This window comes from Stegostoma tigrinum, chromosome 9 (assembly GCF_030684315.1).
Source record: "Stegostoma tigrinum isolate sSteTig4 chromosome 9, sSteTig4.hap1, whole genome shotgun sequence".
Classification (NCBI taxonomy): domain Eukaryota; kingdom Metazoa; phylum Chordata; class Chondrichthyes; order Orectolobiformes; family Stegostomatidae; genus Stegostoma; species Stegostoma tigrinum.
Genome location: NC_081362.1, coordinates 97,593,318 through 97,617,540, shown reverse-complemented (window position 1 = coordinate 97,617,540; position 24,223 = coordinate 97,593,318). Strand labels below are relative to the sequence as shown.

The following is a 24,223-nucleotide window of genomic DNA, read 5'->3' as shown; positions in this document are numbered from 1 at the left end:
TCTTGGATGTGGAAGGGTTTCCTCTGCACCTCTTCAGAGTGATAGAAAGCTTAACGCGAATTATAGGGCCCACTCAGATGGGTCAGCAGCAAAACAGGAGCCAACATCAACTAAAAGTTTATTCAGAATGTTGCCAAGATCAGAATTTATTTTACAAAAGCCCAACAGCGATGTGTTAATTGTTGCTTCAATGCTACTGCGTTCAGAGGAGGAAGAGAGAGAGACACAAAAAGACCCAGAAAAGGGGTTTGGTTTAACAGGGCGTTGTTTCATATGTGGAAGTCTGGCCAGATGTTTGGGAGGGAGATGTTTGCTATAGATAGGCATTCTGCTGGCCCAGCCTCTTACAGTGGCCTGGGCCAGGGCTTCAGAGACTGAAAGCTCCAGATATATGGAAAATATCTTTTAAAAGTATCAGGGGAGAGAAACTCTTTCTGAAATGACTTTCCTCTAAAGCCTTCTGATGCATCCATAAACTTTGGCAGGTAAATGAGAAAGCAGACGCTGGGTAAATGCAGAACTGAGACGCACTGGAGAAATCCTGCTTCCTATTCACCAAGTCCTCAGTTGACCACTCCCTATAGTTTTCTCAATAAAAACCGAAACAACTGCAAATGCCATAAATCCCTGTAGTTTTCTCGTTTCCTCCTCCAGAGGAGTTATACTGTCATCTGAAAGTTTTCCATTTATTCATTCTTGGGATGTGAGTGGCATTGTCAAGGCCAATGTTTGTTGACCACCCCCAACTTCTTTCGAGCTTCAGTACTTTCTGAAAGCTTCACTTGTTCTCTATTTCCTATTCATTTAGTCGCTGTTACATTCACTTTCTCTTCTGCTGAAAGACAACTTCTTCCTCATCCTTCAATGCCTCACAAAAATTCAAAAACTCTCATCATGACTTTGTTACCAATAGATTCAACCACCCCACTCTCCTCCCAGCCAGCTCCTATCTTGTAAGTTCAGTTCATGCAAATCTCTGCTCCCTGTATCCTCATTCACCTCTGGTCACATTTCCCTATCACCCTTCACTGACCTGCACTGGGTCATGGGGTAGCAACACTTCAATTGAAAAAAACTCACTGACATTCTGAAAAGGCAATGACCTTCGATCAGGTGTTCCAGAAGAAGTGGGAACTTTGTTCATCTTTGCTCAGAGGCCGTTGGCTCTGCTCAGCATTGTCTAGAATTCTCTGCTTTAAATTCTAGCCTCACCTCTAGTTTGATGTATGATTCTGTGTGGAAGCACCTGGTGAGTATTTACTGGGTGAACAATGCTACACAAATGCAAGTTGTTGTTGTGAACTGGATCCCAGTGAGGGGACAGTTTCCGTGTGCTGCTCCTGGTGTAATTGCAACAGGAAACAGCCCTCAGGCACCTCTCCTGCTACAGACTCATTGAGGTTCCCGAACACACTCAGATGAACATAGATGGGTGGTGTGAAGGTGGCTGACAGTGAGCAATGCCCAGTATCGCTGCTACTGAGGCTTTAAAAGGGTTAACGATGTGGAGGAAGCAGCTGGTTTTCTCACAAAGCTGATTTGCCCAAAAACATGTTTACAAGGATGAATGAGCCTCTGTTCTATTACCCTCATCCTAATGACATCCCTGCAGATATTACATTAGATTATTTTTATATAAAAGTTCCTGGAGCAGATTATCCTGGGCCTCTAATTAGCACAGTTCTGATCCCAGCTCCCCCCCTCTCTCCATCCCTCCCTCTGGTACAGTTTCCTATTTCTCCGTGCAGTGGTCAGGCATTGTACAATCTTTCACCCTGAAGGCTGAGGGTGAGGTCAAGCAGAAAACATCAGATACAGTGAGAGAGACCAGTATTGCGCTGGGGCATGGCGCTCTGGTGTTGGAGGAGATGCCAGGATAGTGTTCCTAAATAAAAACTGAACGAACTGCGGATACTGTAAATCAGGAACAAAAACAAAATTGTTGGAGAGGCTCAGCAGGACTGGCAGCATCTGTGAAGGAAAAAACAGAGGTAACGTTTTGGTCCAGATCTGAAATGTTAACTGTTTTTTCCTTCACAGGGTCTGCCAGACCTGCTGAGCTTTTCAGCAATTTTGTTTTTGATAGTGTTGCTTCTCTGAGCCTGAACTGACCCTATTCAGTTTCTTAGTCTCTAATTCAATCCTATGTAGCTGCCTGCTTCCTCTCCCCAACAGAACTCTATCCAACCAGAATCCTGAAAATTGTAATTGTCATTCCTCCCTCTGGTCGGCATCCATTGCTTCCAAGATGGATGTTCATCTTACTGTGGCCCTTTCCGTTAGGAGCTGGTTCCTGATTCCAGTTCTGAGCAATCTCAATCCAAGTTTAAAATTAAATCCATGATTTGCAGTTCTCCTGTGACAGAAAATAATTTCTCTCCATCAAATCAGGAAATCGTCTTAAACAGCTCCATCAGATTTCTGCTGCTCTAGGGTATGATAGTTTTGTCGATGCAAACCTTCCTCACAGTTTAACGGTTTGGGCCCAGTTCTGGACCCTCTCTAAGCTCACTGGCATTCTTCCAGAATTGTAGATCGCGCACGCCCAGCGTTCTCGGTGCATCATGGTGTTTTAGTCATCAGTTACAGTATTAACAAGTCACTGTCTACGCTCGTGATGTGTGATTAGGATTTAGAATCCCATGCAGTATAAATTTAGATAATTAAATAAAACTGAAATGTAAACGTAAAGCTCCAGTCAGTAACAGTAATCAGAAATCTGCTGGTATCATTCTAAGCACAGTTCTTTGAAATGATTTATCTCTGACTGGGCAGTGGGTCTGTGGCTTTACTCTGACTGGGCAGTGGGTCCGTGGCTTTACTCTGACTGGGCAGTGGGTCCGTGGCTTTACTCTGACTGGGCAGTGGGTCTGTGGTTACTGGATTAGTAATCCAGAAACCGAGGCTAAAGGTCTGGGGAAATGGGATCAAATCTCAGCACCAGAAACTGAGCCAAATTAGCTGAATAAATATAGGAGCTACTAGAGCAGGTCAGAAATGAGGTAAAAGGATGACTCGGGGAAGAGCAAGGCCCATTAAGGACCACATGGTAATTTGTGCATGGAGCAGGAGGATGTAGGTCGGGTTCTAAGCGAACACTATTAAGAAAATTAGCATAGACAGAGAGGAGGGTCTGAGTGATCTGGCAGGCTTAAAGGTAGATAAATCTCCAGACTGGGTGAAATGTATCCCAGGCTGGTGAGGGAGACAATGGAGCAAACGGCAGAGGCACTGGGAATAATTTTCCAATTCCCCTCTGGCTACAGGAGAAGTGCCAGAGGACTGAAGGACGGTCAGTGTGGTGCTGTTATTCAAGGAGGGAGCAAGGATAAACCACTCACTTCAGTCAGGAAGAAGGTATAAAAAGTTTGAATACACATACAAACAGATTCAAGAACAGCTTCTTCCCCAGTGTTATCAGACTTTTGACTGGAGCTCTCAAATGTAATGTTGATCTCTCTCTCTCTCTCTACACCTTCTCCATGGCTGTAACACTGTATTCTACACTCTGTTTGCAATCCTAATGCACTTTGTATGGTACGATCTGTCAGTACAGTATGAAAAACAACACTTTGCCCTGTATTGTGATACACATGACAACAATAAATAAAAAAACAATATAAGCCAGTCAGAGCAGGTCAAAGGCTGGGAATACTGCGGTAAGTAACTCACCTCCTGACTCCCCAAAGCCTGACACCATCTACAAGGCACAAGTCAGGAGTGTGATGGAGCACTCCCCACTCACCTGGATGACTGCAGCTCCAACAACACTCAAGAAGCTCGACACCATCCAGGACAAAGCAGCTGCTTGATTGGCCCCACATCCACAAGCATCCACTCCCCCCACCACCGACACTCAGTAGCAGCAGTGTGTACTGTCTACAAGATGCCCTGCAGAAATTCACCAAAGATCCTCAGACAGTGCCTTCCAAACCCACAACTACTTCAAACTAGAAGGGCAAGGGTAGAAGATACATGGGAACACCACCCCTTGCAAGTTCCCCTCCAAACCACTCACCATCCCGAATTGGAAATATATCACCGTTCCTTTAGTCACTGAGTCAAAATCGTGGAATTCCCTTCCCAAGATCATTGTGGGTCAACCCACAGCACTCGGACTGTAGCAGTTCAAGAAGGCAGCTCACCCCCACCTTCTCAAGGGGCAGGGAAATGGATGTTAGCCCAACCACGACTAAAACAACACCCCCTCAGGCATTCATTAAGTTTGAGTTGCTGGCTTTTCCAGCAACACCTGTAAAAGGTATTTGTTTTAAAATTAGCCACATCACTGCAGATCTGGAGCTACATATAGACCAGACTGGTAAGAATGGCAAACTCCTACCCCCCACACACTCCCACCCCATACACCACTACCACTGTCACCCACCAACCACAAACCTCTCTCCATGTCCTCCTTCATGCCCAACCACAACCCATTCCTCATCCTCAGCACCTAACCCAAACCTTAACCTCAGTCCATGCACCCAACACTCCACTTCCCACTCCCACACCCCCAACTCCCAATTCCCTATCCACCTTACACACCCAAATATTTGCCTGTGCATTTCCATCCCTGTCTGCTAGGACCAGCCCTCGCCCCTGCAGGGGCCCACCCACATATCCCCATTCCCCAAAGACTCGCTCACTCCCCAGGACCCCACACCACTGCCCTGCAGGACCCTACCAATTCCTCCAGAACCTCCCCCTGCCCCCAGGAGCACCCCATTACCCACCCACTCCCCCAGGATGTTGCACACACTGATAGTAAGTCAATACCAGTCAACACACCCATCTACCCACCCCCCCGACTCCTTCATTCATACCCAACTTATACAGCCCCTGCCAACCATTCCCCCACCATGTCACTGCACCCCCAGCGCTGCCATCCTGACACCCACACTATCCTCTTCCTGACCGTGCCCACATGGGAGAAACATTCCTCACCTCTGGAGCACCCGGAGGAAACCCACGCAGACACAGGGAGAATGTGTACACTCCACAGGGACAGTCACCTGAGGGTGGAATTGAACCCGGGTCCCTGGCGCTGTGAGTCTGCAGTGCTAACCACTGAGCCACCGTGTCGCCCCAGTACCAGGGACCTGGGTTCAATCTAAGCGTCAGGTGACACTTCCCTGTAGAATTTGCACGTTCTCCCCGTGTCTGCGTGGGTTTCTTCCAGCTGCTCCAGCTTCCTCCCACAGTCCAAAGATGAGGAGGTTAGAGTGGATTGGTCATGGGAAATTGTCCATAGTGTTCGGGGGTGAGTAATGTAGGTGGATTAGCCATGGGACATGCAGGATTACAGGGCTATGGTCTGAGTGGGATGCTCTTTGGAGAGTCAGTGTGAACCTGTTGGGCTGAATGGCCTGTTTCCACACTGTAGGGATTCTAAGATCGGTCCTACTGTAATCTGCAAATCCTTAACTGTCACTCATCACTCCAACTGCTATTTGCTTTATGGCTTCTTCTCCCTCCCATCACTCCTTCCCCAGCACCCCCACCCAGTATCAATGCCTCCTCCCCACTAAAACTGCGATTCACTCCCAACTGGGTCATTCTGTTTGAATCTCTCAATGGAGACCAACAACACCCCAGATAATAAAGTGTGAAGCTGGATGAACACAGCAGGCCCAACTGCATCACAGGAGCACAAAAGCTGACATTTCAAGCCTAGCCTGCTGTGTTCATCCAGCCTCACATTTTATTATCTTGGATTCTCCAGCATCTGCAGTTCCCATTATCACCAACAACACCCCAACTGGTTTAAACAGCCATCACTGGGTCCGGCAGCGGCACATTATCCCACCTGCAAGGAGCTCATGAACCTTTCTGTTGGGAGATAGCTGTTTCTGTCAGTCCCATTCCCTCTCTCTGTTCCAGCCCTGGCCCCTCCAAGCACATCACAGCCTTGAGGCAGCCCTGCCTTTGGAATAACTGCTGTAGCTTGGAATCCTCACTGCCCCTTGGTGCCACTGAAAACATCTCAAACAGATCAGCCTGGCCCACGAGCTTCAGCATCTTGTTTGTAGGTGGCCATTCCCGCTGATACAGACGGGTAGAATGAGCCTAATTTGCTGTACAGTGCTCCGATAGCTCCACGTGCACTACTCATACACCAGGGTAAGTATATAGTTAACTGCAAAAACTAATCTCCACAGGAGGCTCTGGGAGCTATTATTCAAACTACATTCCTTTTGAAATGTGTGCTGCTAACATCGTTGGCACCATCTCTTTCTGGGACAGAGTTCAATGGGCACTGGCAAATGGCCAGTAACTCACTCACTACATTACAGCATAGTCCATGGGCTAAGGCAGTCCATCTCAAACCTCAGTGCAGCCAGAAATTTCAGTGCTGGTCAGGATTGAAAAACCGAGGGCCACACCTTCCCCAGCCCCCAGAAACTCAGAATCCGAGGATGTAGGGCCCACCCAGAGGATCTGATCAGCTGCCGTGAGGCCTTTTAAAGAAGACAGCTGCATCATTACCATAGGAAGTTTTTCATCTCATTAAGGGTAATGAGGGGCCAGCTCATCCCTACTCCTGTGGTCTATTGCCAGATGATTAACAGTTTCTTTGTCCTCAGACTTGTCAGTGTGTTGGTTGGGATTTTGTACACCAGTCATGTATTCTTCATTTTTATGCCGTTATATTGTGCAGAGTTTAACACTCAACCCTGTACCGTACTGTCCAGAAGATGGTCTGTTTAACCCTGCTCTCTGGTCATGCCATCTTTGTGTGGTAATCATGCCAGCTGCGCTGGGCATCACCCTGAGCTGTGTGCAGATACATACAGCTGTCCCGTAGCCCAGTGCTGAAACAGGTAGGCAATGTTTAACACTGAAGGAGGCCGAGTTACCTGCTGCTTGGCCAGAGGATAAACTTAGATAGCGACTTTCACACCCTCACACTGACCTAAAAGGCAGTTTTTAGCTGATGAACTATTTTGAATTGTGGTTACAGCTTTAATGCAAAAAGCACCACAACCAAACTGTACACAGCAAGATTCCAAAAACAGCAGTGTGTTGATGCCCAAACAGTTTCAGTGATGTTGGTTGAAAGAAAATATTGGCAGGAAATAGGATCACTCAATGTTATAGCACAAGAGGCCATTTATCCCACTTAGTGTGCGCCAGCACGACTCATTGGTTTCCTATCCCTGCTCTTCCTCCTTAGCTGTCACTTTCCCCCTACATTACTTATTGATTTCACTGCCCTTTCAGACAGTGCAACATTGATCAGGGTAACTGTGTGTGGGGACATATCGCAGCTTACCTTCCTCTGGAAATTACCTTCAATTCTCTCTCCACCAGCAGTAATTTCAAACCCCTTCCGTCTTGAACGGTCTCAATGCTGTGAGGTTCAATGTTTTAAAGGAATATTATGTCACAGCTTGGGAATGTCTGTTTAACATTTTGTTTAACTTTGTTTAAAAATAGAAACTGTTTCAAACTCTCCATCTGAAATTCCCCAGGTCTCAAACCTGAGCTTAGTGGAAAGAATTGAGAATCAGGTCACACTGGGAAAAGGTCCCGAGAGCAGCAAACAGGTAATCGAGAAACTCCTGGAATATGGCCAATATCCCTTCTGAGACTCATTAAATCTCAATCATCTGATTCAGAATGAAGTGGAAACTTCCAAAGCACAGAATGAGACAAACTTCCCCTCATGCCCTCTCTCTGGGGAAGCCTGTAGGAACGCAAGACTTTGGAGCAGATGCCAGCTGTTCAGCCCCTCAAGTTTACGCGACCATTCAAAGTAATCTATCTCAATGCAATTTTCCTGCCCAATCTTCTAGTCCCTTGAGGTTATTAGTCTCCAGCAACATATTGATTTCTGTCTTAAACATGCTCAATGGTTGTGTTTCCACTGAACTCTAGTGAATTTCATAGGCTCATCACTCTCCAAATGAAGAAAGTTCTCCTCGCCTCAGTCTCAAGTGCCCCTTACTCTGAGACTGTGTCCCCTGAGATCTTGACACTCCTCCTTAAAATATGATCCCTTATTCTGAAATTGTGTCCACTAGTTCTGGTCTCCCCTGAGAGGACACGTCGTCCTGGGATCCACATTACCCAGTCCTCCTGGGATCGTACAATGTTTCAATAAGATCACCTCTCATTCTTCTCAACTCCAGTGAGTATAGGCCCGAGCTTTCTTTGTGAATTGTCTTCCTCAGGAATGAGTTGAGTGAATGTTCTCTGAACTGATTATCACACAGTTATATTATTTTTAAAATAAGGAGATAAGCCATAGACTGTGCTCCATTGTACATTTGCATATAATACCTTTTACAACCTGTGCCTTTGCAATTAATGCTAATATTCTGTTTGCCTTCCCAATCACTTGCTATTCCTACATTGTGAAATACTACATGGCTGTTCTCTCATTGGAGACTGTCAATGGTTTAACCTAAGGATTACTAAGCCTCAGGTGAAAGAGAGTCCTTCAATGATAACCTCTGCCAGTGTGGGAATTGAACCCATTCTGCTTGATTTACTCTGCATCACAAACCAGTTATCCAGCCAACTGAGCTTAAAAAACCTCACACTCGTATAATGACAAGAGGCTTCAGTTAGATTGTCTCATGTTGGGGTGGTCAATGCCTGGGGCTCGTGTTTCGTATATCAAGGCACCCAGATTACTCAGTATCTTACAGCTTTCCAATCTCTCTCTATGTTTAAAGACAAATGCTGTTTTTTTTATTCTTCTTATCAAAATGTAAACATTCACATTTTCCCACACCTGCTAGCTTCTTTCCTATTCAGTCAAACCATTTATATTCCCTTGCAGACTCTTGATCTCCTCTTGGCAGCTTACTGTCCCATCTATCTTGTTGTTCGGGCAAATTTAGCGCCATTCATTCTGTCCCGTCATCCAAGCCATGGGTATAGACTGTAAGGAGTTATGGCCCTAGCACTGATCCCCTCTTGTTACAGCTTGAACATGATAAGAACATTCTGCAGTGCGGTTGGTCAGACTGAGATTGTTTTTCTTACAATCTAACCCTATCGCAGGAGAAGCGATCAAGAGGGGATATGTTTGAGATGCACAGAATTATGAGGGGCAGAGACAGATAGACAGGAAGACAATTTTCCCCTTGATGGAGGGATCAATGACCCAGAGGCAGAGATTTAAGGTAAGGGGCAGAAGGTTACAGGAGATGTGAGGAAAGTCTTTTTCACCTAGAGGTTTGTGGGAATCTGGAACTCACTGCGTGTGAGGGTGGGAGAGGCAGGCAGTGACTGAATGATCATGTCACTGAACTAGTGTTCAAGAACCCCAGCCAAATATTCTGGGTTAAGTAAATGGGCAAATGAACTGTAATGTAGAAAAATGTGCCATTGTTTATTTTAAAATGGAGATCAAAAGAACGAGTATTATGTAAATGGAGAGAAACTGCAGAAAGCCACAGAACGAGGAACTTGGGGGAACTTGTGCATGAAACGCACAAAGCTAGCACACAGGAGCAGCAGATAACCAGGAAAGCTAATGGAATGTTGGCCCTTATTTCAAGGGATGGGGTATAAGAGCAGGGAAGTTTTAGTGCAATCATACAAGGCGGTTGTAAGACAACATCTGGAGTACTATGAGCAGTTTTGGTTCCTTTATTTAAGGAAAGGTATCATTTCAATGGAGGCAGTTCAGAGAAGGTTCATCAGGAAAATTCCCCGTGTGGAGAACAAAAAAATGAAAGAACTGCAGATGCTGTAAATCAGGAACAAAAACAAAGTTGCTGGAAAAGCACAGCAGGTCTGGCAGTATCTGTGAAGGAGAAAACACAGTTAATGTTTTGGATCCGGTGAACCTTCCTCAGAACTGAGTTCTGCGGAGCGTCACCAAGCATGAAATGTTAATTGCTTTTTCCTTCATAGATGCTGCCAGCCCTGCTGAGCTTTTCCAGCAACTTTGCTTTTGTTCCAGGATGGAGGGATTGTCTTATGAGCAAAGGTGAAACAGGTTGGGACTCTACTCACTGGAGTTTAGAAGAATGAGAGAGGATCTCAGTAAAACATATTGAATTCTTAAGGGGCTTGACAGGGTAAATGCTGAGATGATGCTTCCCCTCATGGGAGAGTCTAGGACCAGTGGGCACAGCCTCACAATAAAGGGACACCTACTTAAGGCTGACTTGGGGAGCAAATTATTCTCTCAGAGGGTTGAGAGTGTTTGGACAGCTGTGGGGCAGAGTCTTTGTGCATGTATAAAGCTGAGAGAGATAGATTCTTGATCAGTCACAGCATCAGGGGATATAGGGAAAAGGGCAGGAAAATGAATGTGAGGAGTGTTGGATCAGCCAAGAGCAGCACCAGGTACACCAGAAAATGAAGTGTCAACCTAGTGAACCCAACAAACAAGAGTCCTTGCATTCCAAACAGCATTCTCACAACGAATGGATCAGATTTAAGTCTACAGTCCTACCACATCTAATCATGAATGTGGTGGACACATGAACAATTCACTGGAGGAATATGGTCCACAAAAATCCCCATCCTTAATGATGGGAGAGAACAGCACATCACTCACTCCAGTTCAGATCCACTCAATAATCAGCCCCAGGATGTTGAGTGGAGGCACTCAGTGATGGTGAGATTCTCTGCTGCTGGGGACGGTCATTGCTGGGCGTGTGTGTTAGTTGCCGCTTGTCAGCCCAAGCCTGGATGCTGTCCAGATGTTGCATTTGAACACGGACTGCTTCAGCATCTGAAGAATGGTGCTGAACATTGCGTAAACATCGGCGAACATCCTCACAACTGACCTAATGATGGAGGCAAGGCTATTGATGAAGCAGCTGAAGATGGTTGGGTCTAGGACACCGCCCTGAGGAACTCCTGCAGAGATTTAGCCTGAACACACCGTGATTTTCAAAGGGTGCCTCTACAGCTTCCTTTATTATAGATCCCAGCTATTTCCTCATGGCAGATGTTAAACAGAGTAGTTTCTTGAGTCGCAGCCGCTGGGTTGCGATCAGCCCCTGTCCACAAGCTCTGTGTGTGTGTGTGTGTGTGTGTGAAGGGGATTTGTCGCTGTGAGTCGGTTGAGCAGGGACAGTATGGCTGAGCCCACTAATCAGAGTAAACACAGCGGTCCCCATATCCAGGCTTGGTCCCCATATCCGTCTGTGCATCACCCCAATGTATCTCAGCACCTCGTCTCAAACGCAACCTGCTGATTTTTACTGTGAAAAATATTGTTCCAACAAAAAAGCTTAAAAAACTTACCACCAACGTCCAGCTTGACGATCTGACCCTTCAATCCCAAAATATTGAGGCGTGTCACTCCTGTAGTATCTGAACACCACCGTGTGTACGTGTGGTCTACATGAGAGAGGGAGAGGGAGAGCGGCCGCCTGGGCAACGTCGTCTGCGGGTCGGCAGCGGCTGCCTCTGGCCTGGGGGACTCGGATTACCCCTGTCTCTGACATTTACCCCACTCCCTGATATCTGTTCCCCTGTCTGAGATTTTCCCAGCTCCCTGACATTAATCTCACCCTCTGAGATTTGCCCATCTCTTTGACATTTCCTGCTTTCTGCTATTTGCCCCCGCCCCCGCGTGTGTTACCTACCTCTCTGATGTCGCCCCCCCCCCCGCGCTATCTGCCTGCCTGTGGGTCAGTTGTTGTTGGGGATATGCCTACGCGCCTTTCCCTATCTGGGAGCGCATTCCCGAGGAGATCCTGTGCCATTTGGAACCATTGGCTTCTCACAAAGTAGTCCCAGCTCAGATCACCTGTACAGTATCCAGGCTCCAGTGCTCAGGCAGGCCTGGGTCCAGAGACAGAGTGAAGAGGCTCCTTCTCCAAGGGGAGAGTCTACTCAGAGACTGGGAGCCAGGACTGAGGAAGCAGCTGGTCTGTGAGTACATTACCATCCCCAACCATGGGCTCTGCTCGTGTCCAACCAACTGTGCGTTTTGCTGCTTCCCCTCATTCTCCCCCAGCTTTGTGCCTGGTTGGTTTGGAGGCAGGTGTAAAAATATTCCCTGTACAGGCTGCCTCTGAGCTGCGGGCTCTGGTGAAAATGGGGATCTTGCGTAAACGAGATTCTAGTTTCAGATGAGCTCAAATTCTCAGCCCGGCTCAGCTGGGGCTTTGTCTTTTCTCACATCCCATGGGTTCAATGAGGTTTTTTTTCCCCCGGTGAATGAGGGGAGAATTGGGGGTCAGTGTGCTTGGATCTGGCGAGGGTGGAGAGGTTAGCGCAGTAACCCAGCCCCGGAGCCGCTCACCCAGGCTGATGGAGAGAGCGCCGAGGGACAGCCCGGGCACTGAGCACTTCGGTCTGTGTCCCCCCCCCCCCCCCCCCCACCCCACCACCGCCAGCCCAGCCCCCGATCTCCTGGGGTGGGGGTCTGAGGGGACAGAATCAGAGTCAGTCCCCTCTGGCTCAGGCTGGGGAATATTGCGGGCGTGGGCGGAGAGCCCCGACACTCCCGGCGGAGGACAGCGCCGAACCTTCCCCGGGGACGGGGCCAGTATCTTCCACATCGCCAATGCCCAGAGCCCCGGGCTCCGGAGCTGATCACAAATCCCCCACCCCACCCCACCCCCAACCTCTCCCCTTTTCTGTCTCCTCTCTCCCTCCCGAACCCTATCCCTGGGACCTCTCTCTCTCTCTCCCGTTCCCTATCCCTGGGCCCCCCCTCTCTCTCTCTCTCCCATCCCCTATCCCTGGGTCCTCTCTCTCTCTCCCTCTCCCGTTCCCTATCCCTGGGCCCCCCCCCCTCTCTCTCTCTCTCCCGCCCCCCATCCCAGGGACCTCTCTCTCTCTCACTCTCTCCCGTTCCCTATCACTGCCCCCCCCCTCTCTCTCTCCCCCAGACTGGATGTGGTTCCCAATTTCCCATTCCTTACCTCTCCCCCTCACCCCCTCTCTCAACCGATCAGTCTCTCTCTCTCTCCCCACCTCAGTCTCCCTCCCTCTCTCTCTCTCTCTCCCTCAGTCTCCCTCCCTCTCTCTCTCTCCGCTCAGTCTCCCTCCCTCTCTCTCTCCCTCAGTCTCCCTCCCTCTCTCTCTCCGCTCAGTCTCCCTCCCTCTCTCTCTCTCCCTCAGTCTCCCTCCCTCTCTCTCTCCATCAGTCTCCCTCCCTCTCTCTCTCCCCTCAGTCTCCCTCCCTCTCTCTCTCCATCAGTCTCCCTCCCTCTCTCTCTCTCCGCTCAGTCTCCCTCCCTCTCTCTCCCCTCAGTCTCCCTCCCTCTCTCTCTCCCCTCAGTCTCCCTCCATCTCTCTCTCCATCAGTCTCCCTCCCTCTCTCTCTCTCCGCTCAGTCTCCCTCCCTCTCTCTCCCCTCAGTCTCCCTCCCTCTCTCTCTCCCCTCAGTCTCCCTCCATCTCTCTCTCCCCCTCAGTGTCCTTCCCTCTCTGTTCCGCCTTAGTCTCTCTCTCTCCCCCTCATCTATCTCTCCCCCCCCCATTGAGGGAAAGAGAGAGAGAAACAGTCTCTTTCTCTCCCTCCCAGTCTCTCTCCATCCCCCCAGTCTCTCTCCCTCCCCCCAGTCTCTCTCCTTCCCTCACCCTCCATCTCAGTCTCCCTCCTCTCCTCTCTCTCCCCCTCAGTCCCCCTTCCCCTTCTCCCCCCTCAGTCTTCCTCCCTCTCTCTCCCCCTCAGTCTCTCGCTCTTCACTTCAGTCTCTCTGTCTCCCCCCCATTGTTTCTCTCTCTCCCTCAGTCTCTTTCTCTCCCCCCCCACACAGTCTCTCTCCCTCTCTCTCTCTTCCCCCCTCAGTGTCTCTCTCCCTCAATCTCTCTCTCTCCCCGTCAATTTTATCTGTCTGTTCCCCCATTCTTTTTCTGTATCTCTCTCACCCCGCATTCAGTGTTTCTCTCTCCCCACCCCCCCCCCACCCCCAGTCCCTTACCCCCACCCTGTCCCTAATGACACTGAGGACCCCGTGCGCCTTCAGTGTCGAGCAGAAACTGAAAAAGCTGCGGGGCTGCGGGGAGAAACCCGAGTGAATGTTCCGGAGAGAGTGAGCCTTCCTCACAAGGATTTCTCTCCCATCCTTGCTGCCAGACCTGCTGAGCTTTTCCAACCATTTCTGTTCTCGCTCCCACAACATTGAAGTGATTTGAGATTTTGGGGTGTGGGGGAGGAGGGAGCTGCCCGGTTTGGCGAGGGGTTTCTGGGGAGGGGCTGGGGGGTGTGGGGGCTGATGTTTCTGGAGGCACCAAGCCCTGGGGTCATCAACCAGGGGTTTCCTCACCTTCCGCCGGGGAGTGGGAGGGGAACATTATTTTGCACCATTTATCCCCTCCCTGCCATCACCGTCTCTGCCCCAGCCCCTCATACCCCACCCCCCCCGGACTTCCGCCCGCACACTTCCAACCCCCACCCCCTCCCCCGGCCTCCGCAAATCGCTCGGTCAGTGAGAGGAGCGACTGGGGCTGGAGAGGGCCATGAGGCTGGGGTGTGGTGGGGGAGGGGGGGCTGGTGTTGCTGTGGGAGCATTGAGCTGGGGTGGTGGGCTTTGGACTGGAGGGGACATTAAGCTGGAGGACGGGCACTTTGGGATGGGGGACAATGAGCTGGGGTAGGGGTGCATTAGGCTGGGAGGGGGGGCAATGGGCTGGAGGGCACATTGCCCCCCTCTTCCAGCCTAATGCCCCCCTCTTCCAACCCAATGCCATCTCCCAGCCCAATGCCATCTCCCAGCCCAATGCCCCCTCCCCCAGCACATTGACCCCACAGCCCAATGTCACCCTCCCCTAGCCCATTGTGCTGGATGGGATATTGAGCTGGGGGAGGGGAGCATTGAGCTGGAGGGGACATTTGGTTGGAGGGGGCACTGGGCTGTGGGAGGGAGGACATTGGGCTGAGGGGCTTGGGCTGGAGGGGGACATTGGGCTGGAGGAGATGGGTATTGGGCTGTGGGGGATATTAATCTGGAGGAGCCATTGGGCTGGGTTGGATATTGGGCTGGATGTGGCAGGGGGCATTGGGCTGGAGGGGATATTGCGTTGGGGGGGCGAGGCATTGAGCTGGAGGAGTCATGTGGCTGGAGGGACACTGGGCTGGGGGAGGAGATATTGGGCTGGAGGGGACACTGGGCTGGAGGAGGGGATATTGGGCTGGAGGGGACACTCAGTTAAGGAAGGGAGCATTGGGCTGAAGAGTGCATTGGGCTGGGGAGGAGGTCATTGGCTGGAGGTGACATGGGGCTGGGTGAGTGGGGCACTGGGCTGCAGGGGGCATTGGACTCAGAGAAAGAAGCATTGGGCTGGAGGGGATATTGTGCTGGGGGAAGTGGGCATTGGGTTGCAGGGGACACTGGGCTGGGCTGGAGAAGGCATTGGGTTGGAAAGAGCATTGGGCTGGCGGAGGGAGGTATTGGGCTGTAGAAGGCATTGGGTTGGAGAGGGCATTGGGCTGGGGGAGGGAGGTATTGGGCTGTAGAAGGCATTGGGTTGGAGAAGGCATTGTTCTGGGAAGAGAGGCATTGGGCTGTAGGGGATATTGGGCTGGAGGAGCCCCTGGGCTGGAGGAGACATTGGGCTGAGGGAGGGGAGCATTAGGCTGGAGGGGATACTAGGCTGGGGGAGGGAGGCATTGGGCTGGAGGCGACACTGGGGTGGGGGAGGGGTGCATTGGGCTGGTGAGGACACTGGGATTGGGGAGGGGTGCATTGGACTGGAGGGGAAATTGGGCTGGGGACAGGTGGCATTGGGCTGGAGGGGACACTGGGCTGTGGATGGGGCATTGGGTTAGAGGAGATATCGGGCTAGGGGAGGTGGGCATTGGGCTGGAAGGTCAATGGGCTGGAGGAGGAGGGCATTGGGCTGGAGGGGACTGTGGTCATGGTAGGGGGTCATTAGGCTAGAGGGGATATTGGGCTGGGGAGAGGGGCATTGGTCTGGAGGGGACATTGGCCTGGGGGAGGGGGGCATTGTCTGGAGGGGACATTGGGCTGGGGGAGGGGGCATTGTCTGGAGGGGACATTGGGCTGGGGGAGGGGACATTGTCTGGAGGGGACATTGGGCTGGGGAAAGAGGGCATTGGCCTGGAGGGGACATTGGGCTGGGGGAAGAGGGCATTGGTGTGGAGGAACATCGGCTGAGGGAGGGTAGCATTGATCTGGAGGGGACATCGGGCTAGGGGAGGAGGGCATTCAGCTGGAGCAGAGGTACCATTGGGCCGTGGATCATTTGTCTGGAGGGTGCATTGTGGTGGATGGGACATTGAGCTGGAGGAGGGGGGCTTTTGGGCAGCAGAGGGGACTTTAAGATGGGAGAAATTGGGCTGGGTGAGAGGGCATTGTGCTGGAGGATAAGGGCATTGGGATGGATGGGATATTGGGTTGGAGGAGGGGGTCATTCTGCTAGGGGGACATTGGACTGGAGGAGGGATGCTTTGGGATGGGGTGACAGTGGGCTGGGGTAGGTGTTCATTGGGCTGGAGGAGGGGCCATTGGGCTGGGGGAGGTGAGCATTGGGCTGGAGAAGGTGGGCACTGGGGTGGAGGGGAATTTCAACTGGAACAGACATTGGGCTGATGGAGGGATTCCTTAGGCTGTGGAGACATTGGGCTGGAGTAGGGGGCATTAGCCTGGACAGAATATTGAGCTGTGGGGTGGTGGTCATTGGGCTGAAGGGGCTATTGGGCTGGGGGAGGGGGTTATTGGGCTGGAGGCGACATTGAGCTGAGGGGAGGAGGGCATTGGGCTGGAGGGGACATTGGCTGGGGGAGGAGGGCATTGGGCTGGAGGGTACATTGGTCTTATGGAAGGGGTGCATTGGGCTGGAGGCGACATTGGGATGGAGGAGTGAGGCAATAAGCTGGACAGGACATTTGATTGGAGGGGACACTGGGCTGGAGGAGGGAGACATTTGGCTGAGTGGACATTGGGCTGGGGGAGGTGCTATCGGGCTAGAGGGGGCATTGGGCTGGAGGAGGGGGGCATTGGGCTGGAGGGGCAATGTGCTGGAAGAGGGGTCTAAAGTGCTGGGGCTGGAGGGATCATTGGACTGGAGGAGGGGGCATTGGGTTACTGGGAGGGGGACATTGGCCTGGAGAAGGTGGTCATTGGCTGGAGGGTCATTGTGCTGGAGGAGGGTGAAATTGTGCTGGAGGAGGGGTGGATTTTGCTGGAGGGGGCATTGGGCTGGACATGGTGGGCATTGGGCTGGAGGTCGGGGATATTGGGCTGTGTAGGGGGACATTGGGCTTGTGCGACATTAGGCTGGAGGGGACATTGGGCTGGGGGAGAGGGGCATTGGGCTGAAGTGGAAATTGTGATGGGGGATGGGGCTTTGGGCTGGAGGGGACATTGTGATGGAGGAGAAGGGCATTGGGCAGGAGTGACATTGGTTTGGAGAAGAGGGGCTTTTGGTAGGCTAGTGGTTATTGTGCTGGTGGTACATTGGGCTGCGGGAGGGTTGGATTGGGCTGGAGGAGGTGGGCACTGGGCTGGAGGGGACATTGGGCTGGGCAAGGGGGGCATTGGGCTGGAGGAGGGCGGCATTGGGCTAGAGTTTACCAGGTTGTGAGGCTGGCAATCACTGTGGATAGGTTGGAGTAGATTAAGGGGTTTGGGGGTTGGTGGGAGGCTGGAGTTTGGGAGTGTTTGTGGTCAGGGGTGGGATCTTGTCCCTGAAGCCGGGGTTTGGCGTGGCATTTGGTGTTTTTGGGTTGGTTGGATGGGGCACCTGGTCTTCGCTGTCTGATTGACTGAACTAGGAACAGGGACATAGAGAGCTGTGGGGGGTGGGCAGGTGTGAGAGTCAGGGCTGGATCCTACTGCCCCATGAGGGTCACTCCTGCTCTCCTCACCATCACCACTACACCCGCACCCCCCACCCCGACCATCTTTATCTGTCACAGCCCAGCCCTTCTCCAAACTCTGGGACCAGAATCAGAGATCACCGCCCTCACCTCTTACCCCATCGCCTCCAGTGTCCTGGCTCAAGCTGCTAGCGGAGACTGTGCTTTTCCTCCACACCCCATCCCAATCTCTGTTCCACCCTCACCTCCCTTTCTCTCTCCCTCTGTGTGTATTTATTTCTCTCTCTGTCTGTCTCTGTATTGTGTGATGCCTCTTTCTCTATTTCTCTCCCTCTGTCCCTCTGGGTGTGTGACTGGTTGTATCTCTGTCTCCCGAATACCCCACTCCAAATCCCCACACCCACCCCTCCCTGAATCCCCACTTCCCCTTATCCTCACACCCCTCTCTCCAGATTCTACTTCCCTGTTCTTCACTGTGTATATAATATATATTTCTATCTCTCCCTCACTTTATCTCTTTCCCTCTGTCATTGCCTTGCCTCCTTCCCCTCTCCTAGTTCCCTTCCCCTCCCTCTCTTCATCTCCCCTTTTCCCCTCTATCCTTCCTTCTCTGTCCTTTTGCCCCTTTCTCTCTTCCTCACTCTTCCACCCTGCCTTCCCACCTCACCTTCGCCGCCCATCACCCTGTTTCCCCAACCCCCCGTCATTCTTTCCCCATCACTCTCTCCTTGTCCAACACCTATCTCCCTATACTCCGCACACCCCACCCCATGCCCTCTCCTCCTTCTACACCATTCGCCCCACCCTTAGCCCCTCTCCCTGACTACCTTTCCCTTTTTCTCGACTGCTTCCTCACTCTGCTCCTCACTCTCTCTCTCTGCCAATGCACCCCCCAACTTTCTCTGCGACCCCCCCTCAGTATTAATTCACTTTTCCCTCTTTCACTCACAGAGCAGCAATGAGCCAACAATTTTCTCCCGAGCACCATCAAAGCTCTTTCCAAGGTACAGCACTGCCCCACTTTGTGAAGAGCGTCTCTTCGCTCCTGCTCATGCTCCGGATCAGTGTCCGGGTTGGAATCCGGGATCTGGAGGATAAGGACGTGGCCAGGTTCAAGGAGGAGCTGGAGGTTGCTGACAGAGAGGCTCAGAAAGCAGCAGCAGCAGCTGAGGCCCTGGGCGATGTGATAGATGGTCACTGTGAGAAGCTGACCATGCAGTACAGCCAGGTGAGTGGTGACAGGAAGAAGCTGGCTGTCAACATGCAGGAGAACCAGACCAAGCTACGCTCGCTGGAGGCTGACAGGGAGCTGATCCAGGGCCGACTGCAAGCTGCCAAGACTTCCCTGAGGCAAGCTGAGGACACACTGAGGGCAGCGAGAGCCAAGGCTGGTGAGAAACAAACTGGCAGAGACGTTGGCATCGGACTGAGCTTCCTCCTGCCCTGTGTGGGTGAGTACAATTCCCAGTCAGGAGGTAACCAGCTGCTAAGCCTTGGCTAGATTATGCCCCTAACCTTTCAAACAAGGAAAAGCAAGATCCTACTCTCCCAATGCCCCCTGGTTACCCTCGGTACAGTGCCCAGAGGCTTGGCTCTGAATCCTGACCTCTCCTGGCCCTTCAGTTTGCCTTTGGATACATTGGTGCTGAGGCCAAACGGTTGGACAGTCTCTCATCACCTAAACCTCCCCCTCATTGGTTTACATAACAGCTAGGAGCAGGAGTAGGCCATTCAGCCCCTCAAGCCTGTTCTGCCATCAATAAGATTACAGCTGATCTTTTCACTGAGTCAGCTTCACTTACCTGCCCCTCACCATAAGCCGTAATTCCCTTACTGTTCAAGATGTAACTTTGTCTTAAAAATCATTTAGCAAGGTAGCCTCACCTGCTTCACTGGGCAGGGAATTCCACAGAGTCACATAAATTTTGGGTGAACAAGTTCCTCCTCAGCTCAGTCCTAAGTCTGCTCCCCCTTATTTTCAAGTTATACCCCGTCGTTCTAGTTTCACCTGCCAGAAACAACCTCCCTCTTCTATTTTATCTATTCCCTTCATAATTTTAAATGTTTCTCCAAGATCCTCCCCCATTCTTCTAAATTCTAACAAATACAGTGAAGGGTCCAGGACTGAAATGTCAGTTTCTGTGCTCCTAAGATGCTGCTTGGCCTGCTGTGTTCATCCAGCCCCACACCCTGTTATCTTAAATGCAGTCCCAATCTACTCAGTCTCTCCTCATAAATCAACCCAGTGAACCTCCTCTGTACCCCGTCCAGTGCCAGTACATAGGGAGACGACGGTACTCCAGGGGTAGCCTCACCAGCACTCTACACAGCTGTAAACCTAGAGATAGCAAAAATTGCAGATGCTGCAGTCAGAAACTGGCGCAGCTCCACATTGTGCTGTTTCTGCAGCATAACGTCCCTGTGTTTAAACTCCGTGTCTCTCGCAATGAGTGACAGTATTCCATTTGCACAGACTCTGGAACACGTGAGAGGGTCCCATTGAGTAGAGGTATCTGAGTTAGTTCTGTCCCATCCCCTTGTCTTCCTCTCAACTGCAATCTTGAGTTTTTGCTTTCAATTCTGTTTACTAATTTCCTGATAAACCAGAAACTGCTGGGAAGAAAGAACTGAAACAGCCAGTGACAGGGAGCATCTGTGTCTGCCTGTCTTTCTACGTCTGTGTGTATGTGCCTGCCTTTCTACATCTGCCTGTTTGTGCCTGCCTGTGTCTGCCTGTCTTTCCACATCTGCCTGTTTGTGCCTGCCTGTGTCTGCCTGTCTTTCTACATCTGCCTGTCTTTCTACACAAGCCTGCCTGTCTTTCTATGCCTGCCTGTATGTGTCTGGCTGTATGTGTCTGCCTGTCTTTCTATGCCTGTCTGTCTACAACTGCCTGTATATGTCTATCTGTGTCTGCCTGTCTTTCTACGTCTGCCTGTATGTACCTGCCTGTCCCTGTGCCTCAGTTGGTAATGCGGTGACAATAGGCTCTGTTTTGTTTGATCAATGAGCTGTTGCTCCTGCCCTTGATCCAGGACGGTTCATTGTTTATTCCCTGACCATACAGCTGGTGGCAAATGGCCAGAAACCCATATAAAATGGAGACTGCAGTTATACTGTCACAATACCCAAGTCTGAGTGAACTTGACCTAAATCCCAAGGTCCACGGGGTGCACCATCCCTGTGGAATGGGGAGGGACTGAGGGCCAGCTCAGAATGAGAAACAGATTGTTTTTCCCCACAGGTATCCCAATGGCCGTGGCCTTTGAGAAGGAACGGCAGTTCCGGAAATCAGAGGTCGATGTCGCCTCTGATGACCGCTCATCGCTGAAATCTAGCATCAGCCAGGATGAGGAGCAGCTGAAGAAGATCAACAGCCAAGTGCCTGAGCTCTACAATGATATCAATGGAGTGACGGAGAGATTGGAGGAGAGCAAGGCAGCTGAGCTGTCCCTGAAGGAGAGCCGTGTGGAACTTGCCAAGCTCCAAGCCAGGGTGAGGAACTGCTGTCAGTATCTGTCCACCTACCAGGGAAAGGTGAATGCTCTGAAGACCCAGAGTCAGCACATGTACAACATGAGCCCACTGCTGACATTTCTGGAGGAAGCTGCTGTCCAAGCTCAGCAAGTTCCAGACAACGAGCAACTCTTCAACCACATCCAGGTTCACAGATTGGTTGGGGATTTGAAAACATTGATCCCCAAAGTAAAGGATCTCCTGCTGTCCCAGGACAGCACTGAGGACTACATGAAGTAACTAGTCCATTCCAGACATTAGGCTAGAGCTCTGTGTTAATCCAGACAGGAATCTGTAGTCTCATCTTTACTTTCTAAACAACTTGTAGGCCATGAAAACCATAGGGATTTGAAGAGGGTGCCTGAAAAGTTACAGCCTAGTTGCTTAGTTAATGCCCTTACATGAGAAAATCTTGCTGATGGGACTGTTAAATAATCACATTTTTAATGAATAAGTCTTTATCATTGAGGTATTCCAATAGAAAAGTGGAGGACCTCAAACATTCAGAACTTCCAATGGCTGTTTCAAGCCTTCTACTCCTATCCTTCAATCTTCCCTCACTGACTAATATTCCCTTTGTGTGCAGGTGTTGGATTTGGGACTGAACTCAATAAAAAGCTGTTCTCTGTCTCTCCTGGGTACATTGTATAATCAGCCTCATCACCCAGTATGTGCTTTCTGTAAAGGTGCCAGTCTATATACCAGTCAGGGCCAATTCCCTGTTACTGATTGTTTTAAACATTGCAATAAATAAAGATTGATTGATTATTCCTTCAGTCTCCATTCATTCACCAGTTAAATTGCTGGGCGATTTGTGCCTGTTCAGTTTGGGTGGGGAGGAGCATGCTTATTTACTGGGGGGGTGTGGTTGGGGATCCTGCTAGAATGGGGCCATTGTGTGAGTTTGAAAAAAAATGAAGTTAACATATTGATTTGAGTGAAGCAACATAGAACATAGAAAAGTGCAGCACAGTACAGGCCCTTTGGCCCATGATGTTGTGCCCTGGAATATTTCTAATCCAGAAATAAAATAACTTAACCTACATTTCCCCTCAATTCACTGCTGTCCATGTGCATGTCCAGCAGTCGCTTAAATGTCACTAATGACTCCACTTCCACGACTACCACTGGTAAACTATTCCATGCGCTCACAACTCTCTGGGTGAAGAACCTCCCTCTGACGTCTCCTCTATACCTTCCTCCTAACACCTTCAAACTATGACCCCTCGTGGCAGTCAATCCTGCCCTGGGGAAAAGTCTCTGGCTATCGACTCTATCCATGCCTCTCATTACCTTGTACACCTTGATCAGGTCACCTCTCTTCCTCCTTCTCTCCAGAGAGAAAAGTCCAAGCTCAGTCAACCTCTCCTCGTAAGACAAGCCCTCCAGTCCAGGCAGCATTCTGGTAAACCTCCTTTGCACCCTCTCCAAAGCCTCCACATCTTTCCTATAATAGGGCGACCAATACTGGACACAATATTCGAAGTGTGGTCTCACCAGGGTTTTGTAGAGCTGCAGCATAACCTTGCGGCTCTTAAATGTGATCCCCCTGTTAATGAAAGCCAAAACACCATATGCTTTCTTAACAACCTTATCCACCTGGGTGGCAACTTTGAGGGAGCTATGCACTTGAACACTAAGATCCCGCTGTTCCTCCACACTGCCGAGAATCCTGCCTTTAATCCTATATTCAGCATTTAAGTTTGACCTTCCAAAATGCATCACTTCACATTTATCCAGGTTGAACTCCATCTGCCATTTCTCAGCCCAGCTCTGCATTCTGTCAATGTCTCGCTGAAGCCTGCAATAGCCCTCGATACTATCAACGGCACCTCCAACCTTTGTGTCAGCAGCAAACATACTAACCCACCCCTCAACCTCCTCATCCAAGTCATTTATAAAAGCTACAAAGAGCAGAGGCCCAAGAACAGAGCCCTGTGGGACACCACTCAGCACTGACCTCCAGGCAGAATACTTACCATCTACAACTACACTCTGCCTCATGTCAGCCAACCAATTCTGAATACAGACAGCCAAATCACCCTGTATCCCATACCTCCTGACTTTATGAATGAGTCTGCCGTGGGGAACCTTATCAAATGCCTTGCTGAAGTCCATGTACACCACATCCACTGCTCGACACTCGTCAACCTGTCTCGTGACTTCCTCAAAGAACAAAACAGTAAGAGTTAATAAACATTAATGTGAGTTGTTTGTAGGCCAGCAGACTGCAGTAGTAAGGTTAGACTCTGCGCAAATCAGGAGCTTACAGATTTGTAAAATACAGGTAAGAGAGTAAGAACAGTAAATTGTAACTGACACATTGGGTTAACTGAATCAGCACTAATGCTGTGAAGTGCATATGAGGTAGGGTTCTGAAACAAACGCAAGGGTCCTGAAATGTGTTCTTTCTATCAGCGTACACTCATTGCTATAACCATGATCGTGTGCTGGACATGTCTCAATCAGGAAGTGGATAACAGCCAAACGGCCAAAGACCTTGTGTATGGTGAAATGGTGATGACTTGCTGGGAGTCCATACCTGAGCCACAAGGAGGCCTACATGTGAGACATGAGGTTAGTACACAGTGACACTGAACTGGGAAGATTCCATGAGGGCTGTGACCTCTGGATGCTGACTGTTTGGAAGGTCATTGGAACAAAAAGCTGAAGAAGGGTCACTGGACTGAAACTTTAACTCTGATTTCTCTTCACAGACGCTGCCAAACCTTCTCCAGCAATTTTTGTTTCATCTTGGAACAAAAAGCTCAGCTGGCAGAGAAGAAGGTTCACAGAAAACAAACATCTGAGTTTTGGCTAGATTCTCAGCCAAGCATCTTTGTCTGCAACACATACCGGGGTCCATCTGACCTCATCCTGCCCCCTTGACCTGTCCATCCTCCCCGGACTGACCTATCCCCTCCCTACCTCCCCACGTACACTCACCTCTACTGGCACCATCCCGGCCCCTTTAACTTGTCTGTCTCTTCTCCAC

At 50.5% G+C, this 24,223-nt stretch overlaps 1 protein-coding gene across 1 annotated transcript; it reads left to right on the top strand.

The window, feature by feature from the left end:
- The first annotated feature begins 11,604 nt into the window (after positions 1 to 11,604).
- LOC125455035 (myosin-9-like) lies at positions 11,605 to 21,999 on the top strand. Its single transcript, XM_048536529.2, has 3 exons — positions 11,605 to 11,850; positions 18,664 to 19,163; positions 20,957 to 21,999. The coding sequence occupies exons 2-3, from the start codon at positions 18,671 to 18,673 to the stop codon at positions 21,466 to 21,468; spliced, it is 1,005 nt and encodes a 334-aa protein (XP_048392486.1). The 5' UTR covers positions 11,605 to 11,850; positions 18,664 to 18,670; the 3' UTR covers positions 21,469 to 21,999.
- The last annotated feature ends 2,224 nt before the right edge of the window (positions 22,000 to 24,223 follow it).

Bases quoted from the DNA above. Each gene is read 5' to 3' on its own strand.
- LOC125455035 (XM_048536529.2), top strand. From the start codon at position 18,671: ATGAGCCAACAATTTTCTCCCGAGCACCATCAAAGCTCTTTCCAAGGT. The intron at 19,164-20,956 runs GTGAGTACAATT...TTTTCCCCACAG, and splicing joins CTTCCTCCTGCCCTGTGTGG to GTATCCCAATGGCCGTGGCC.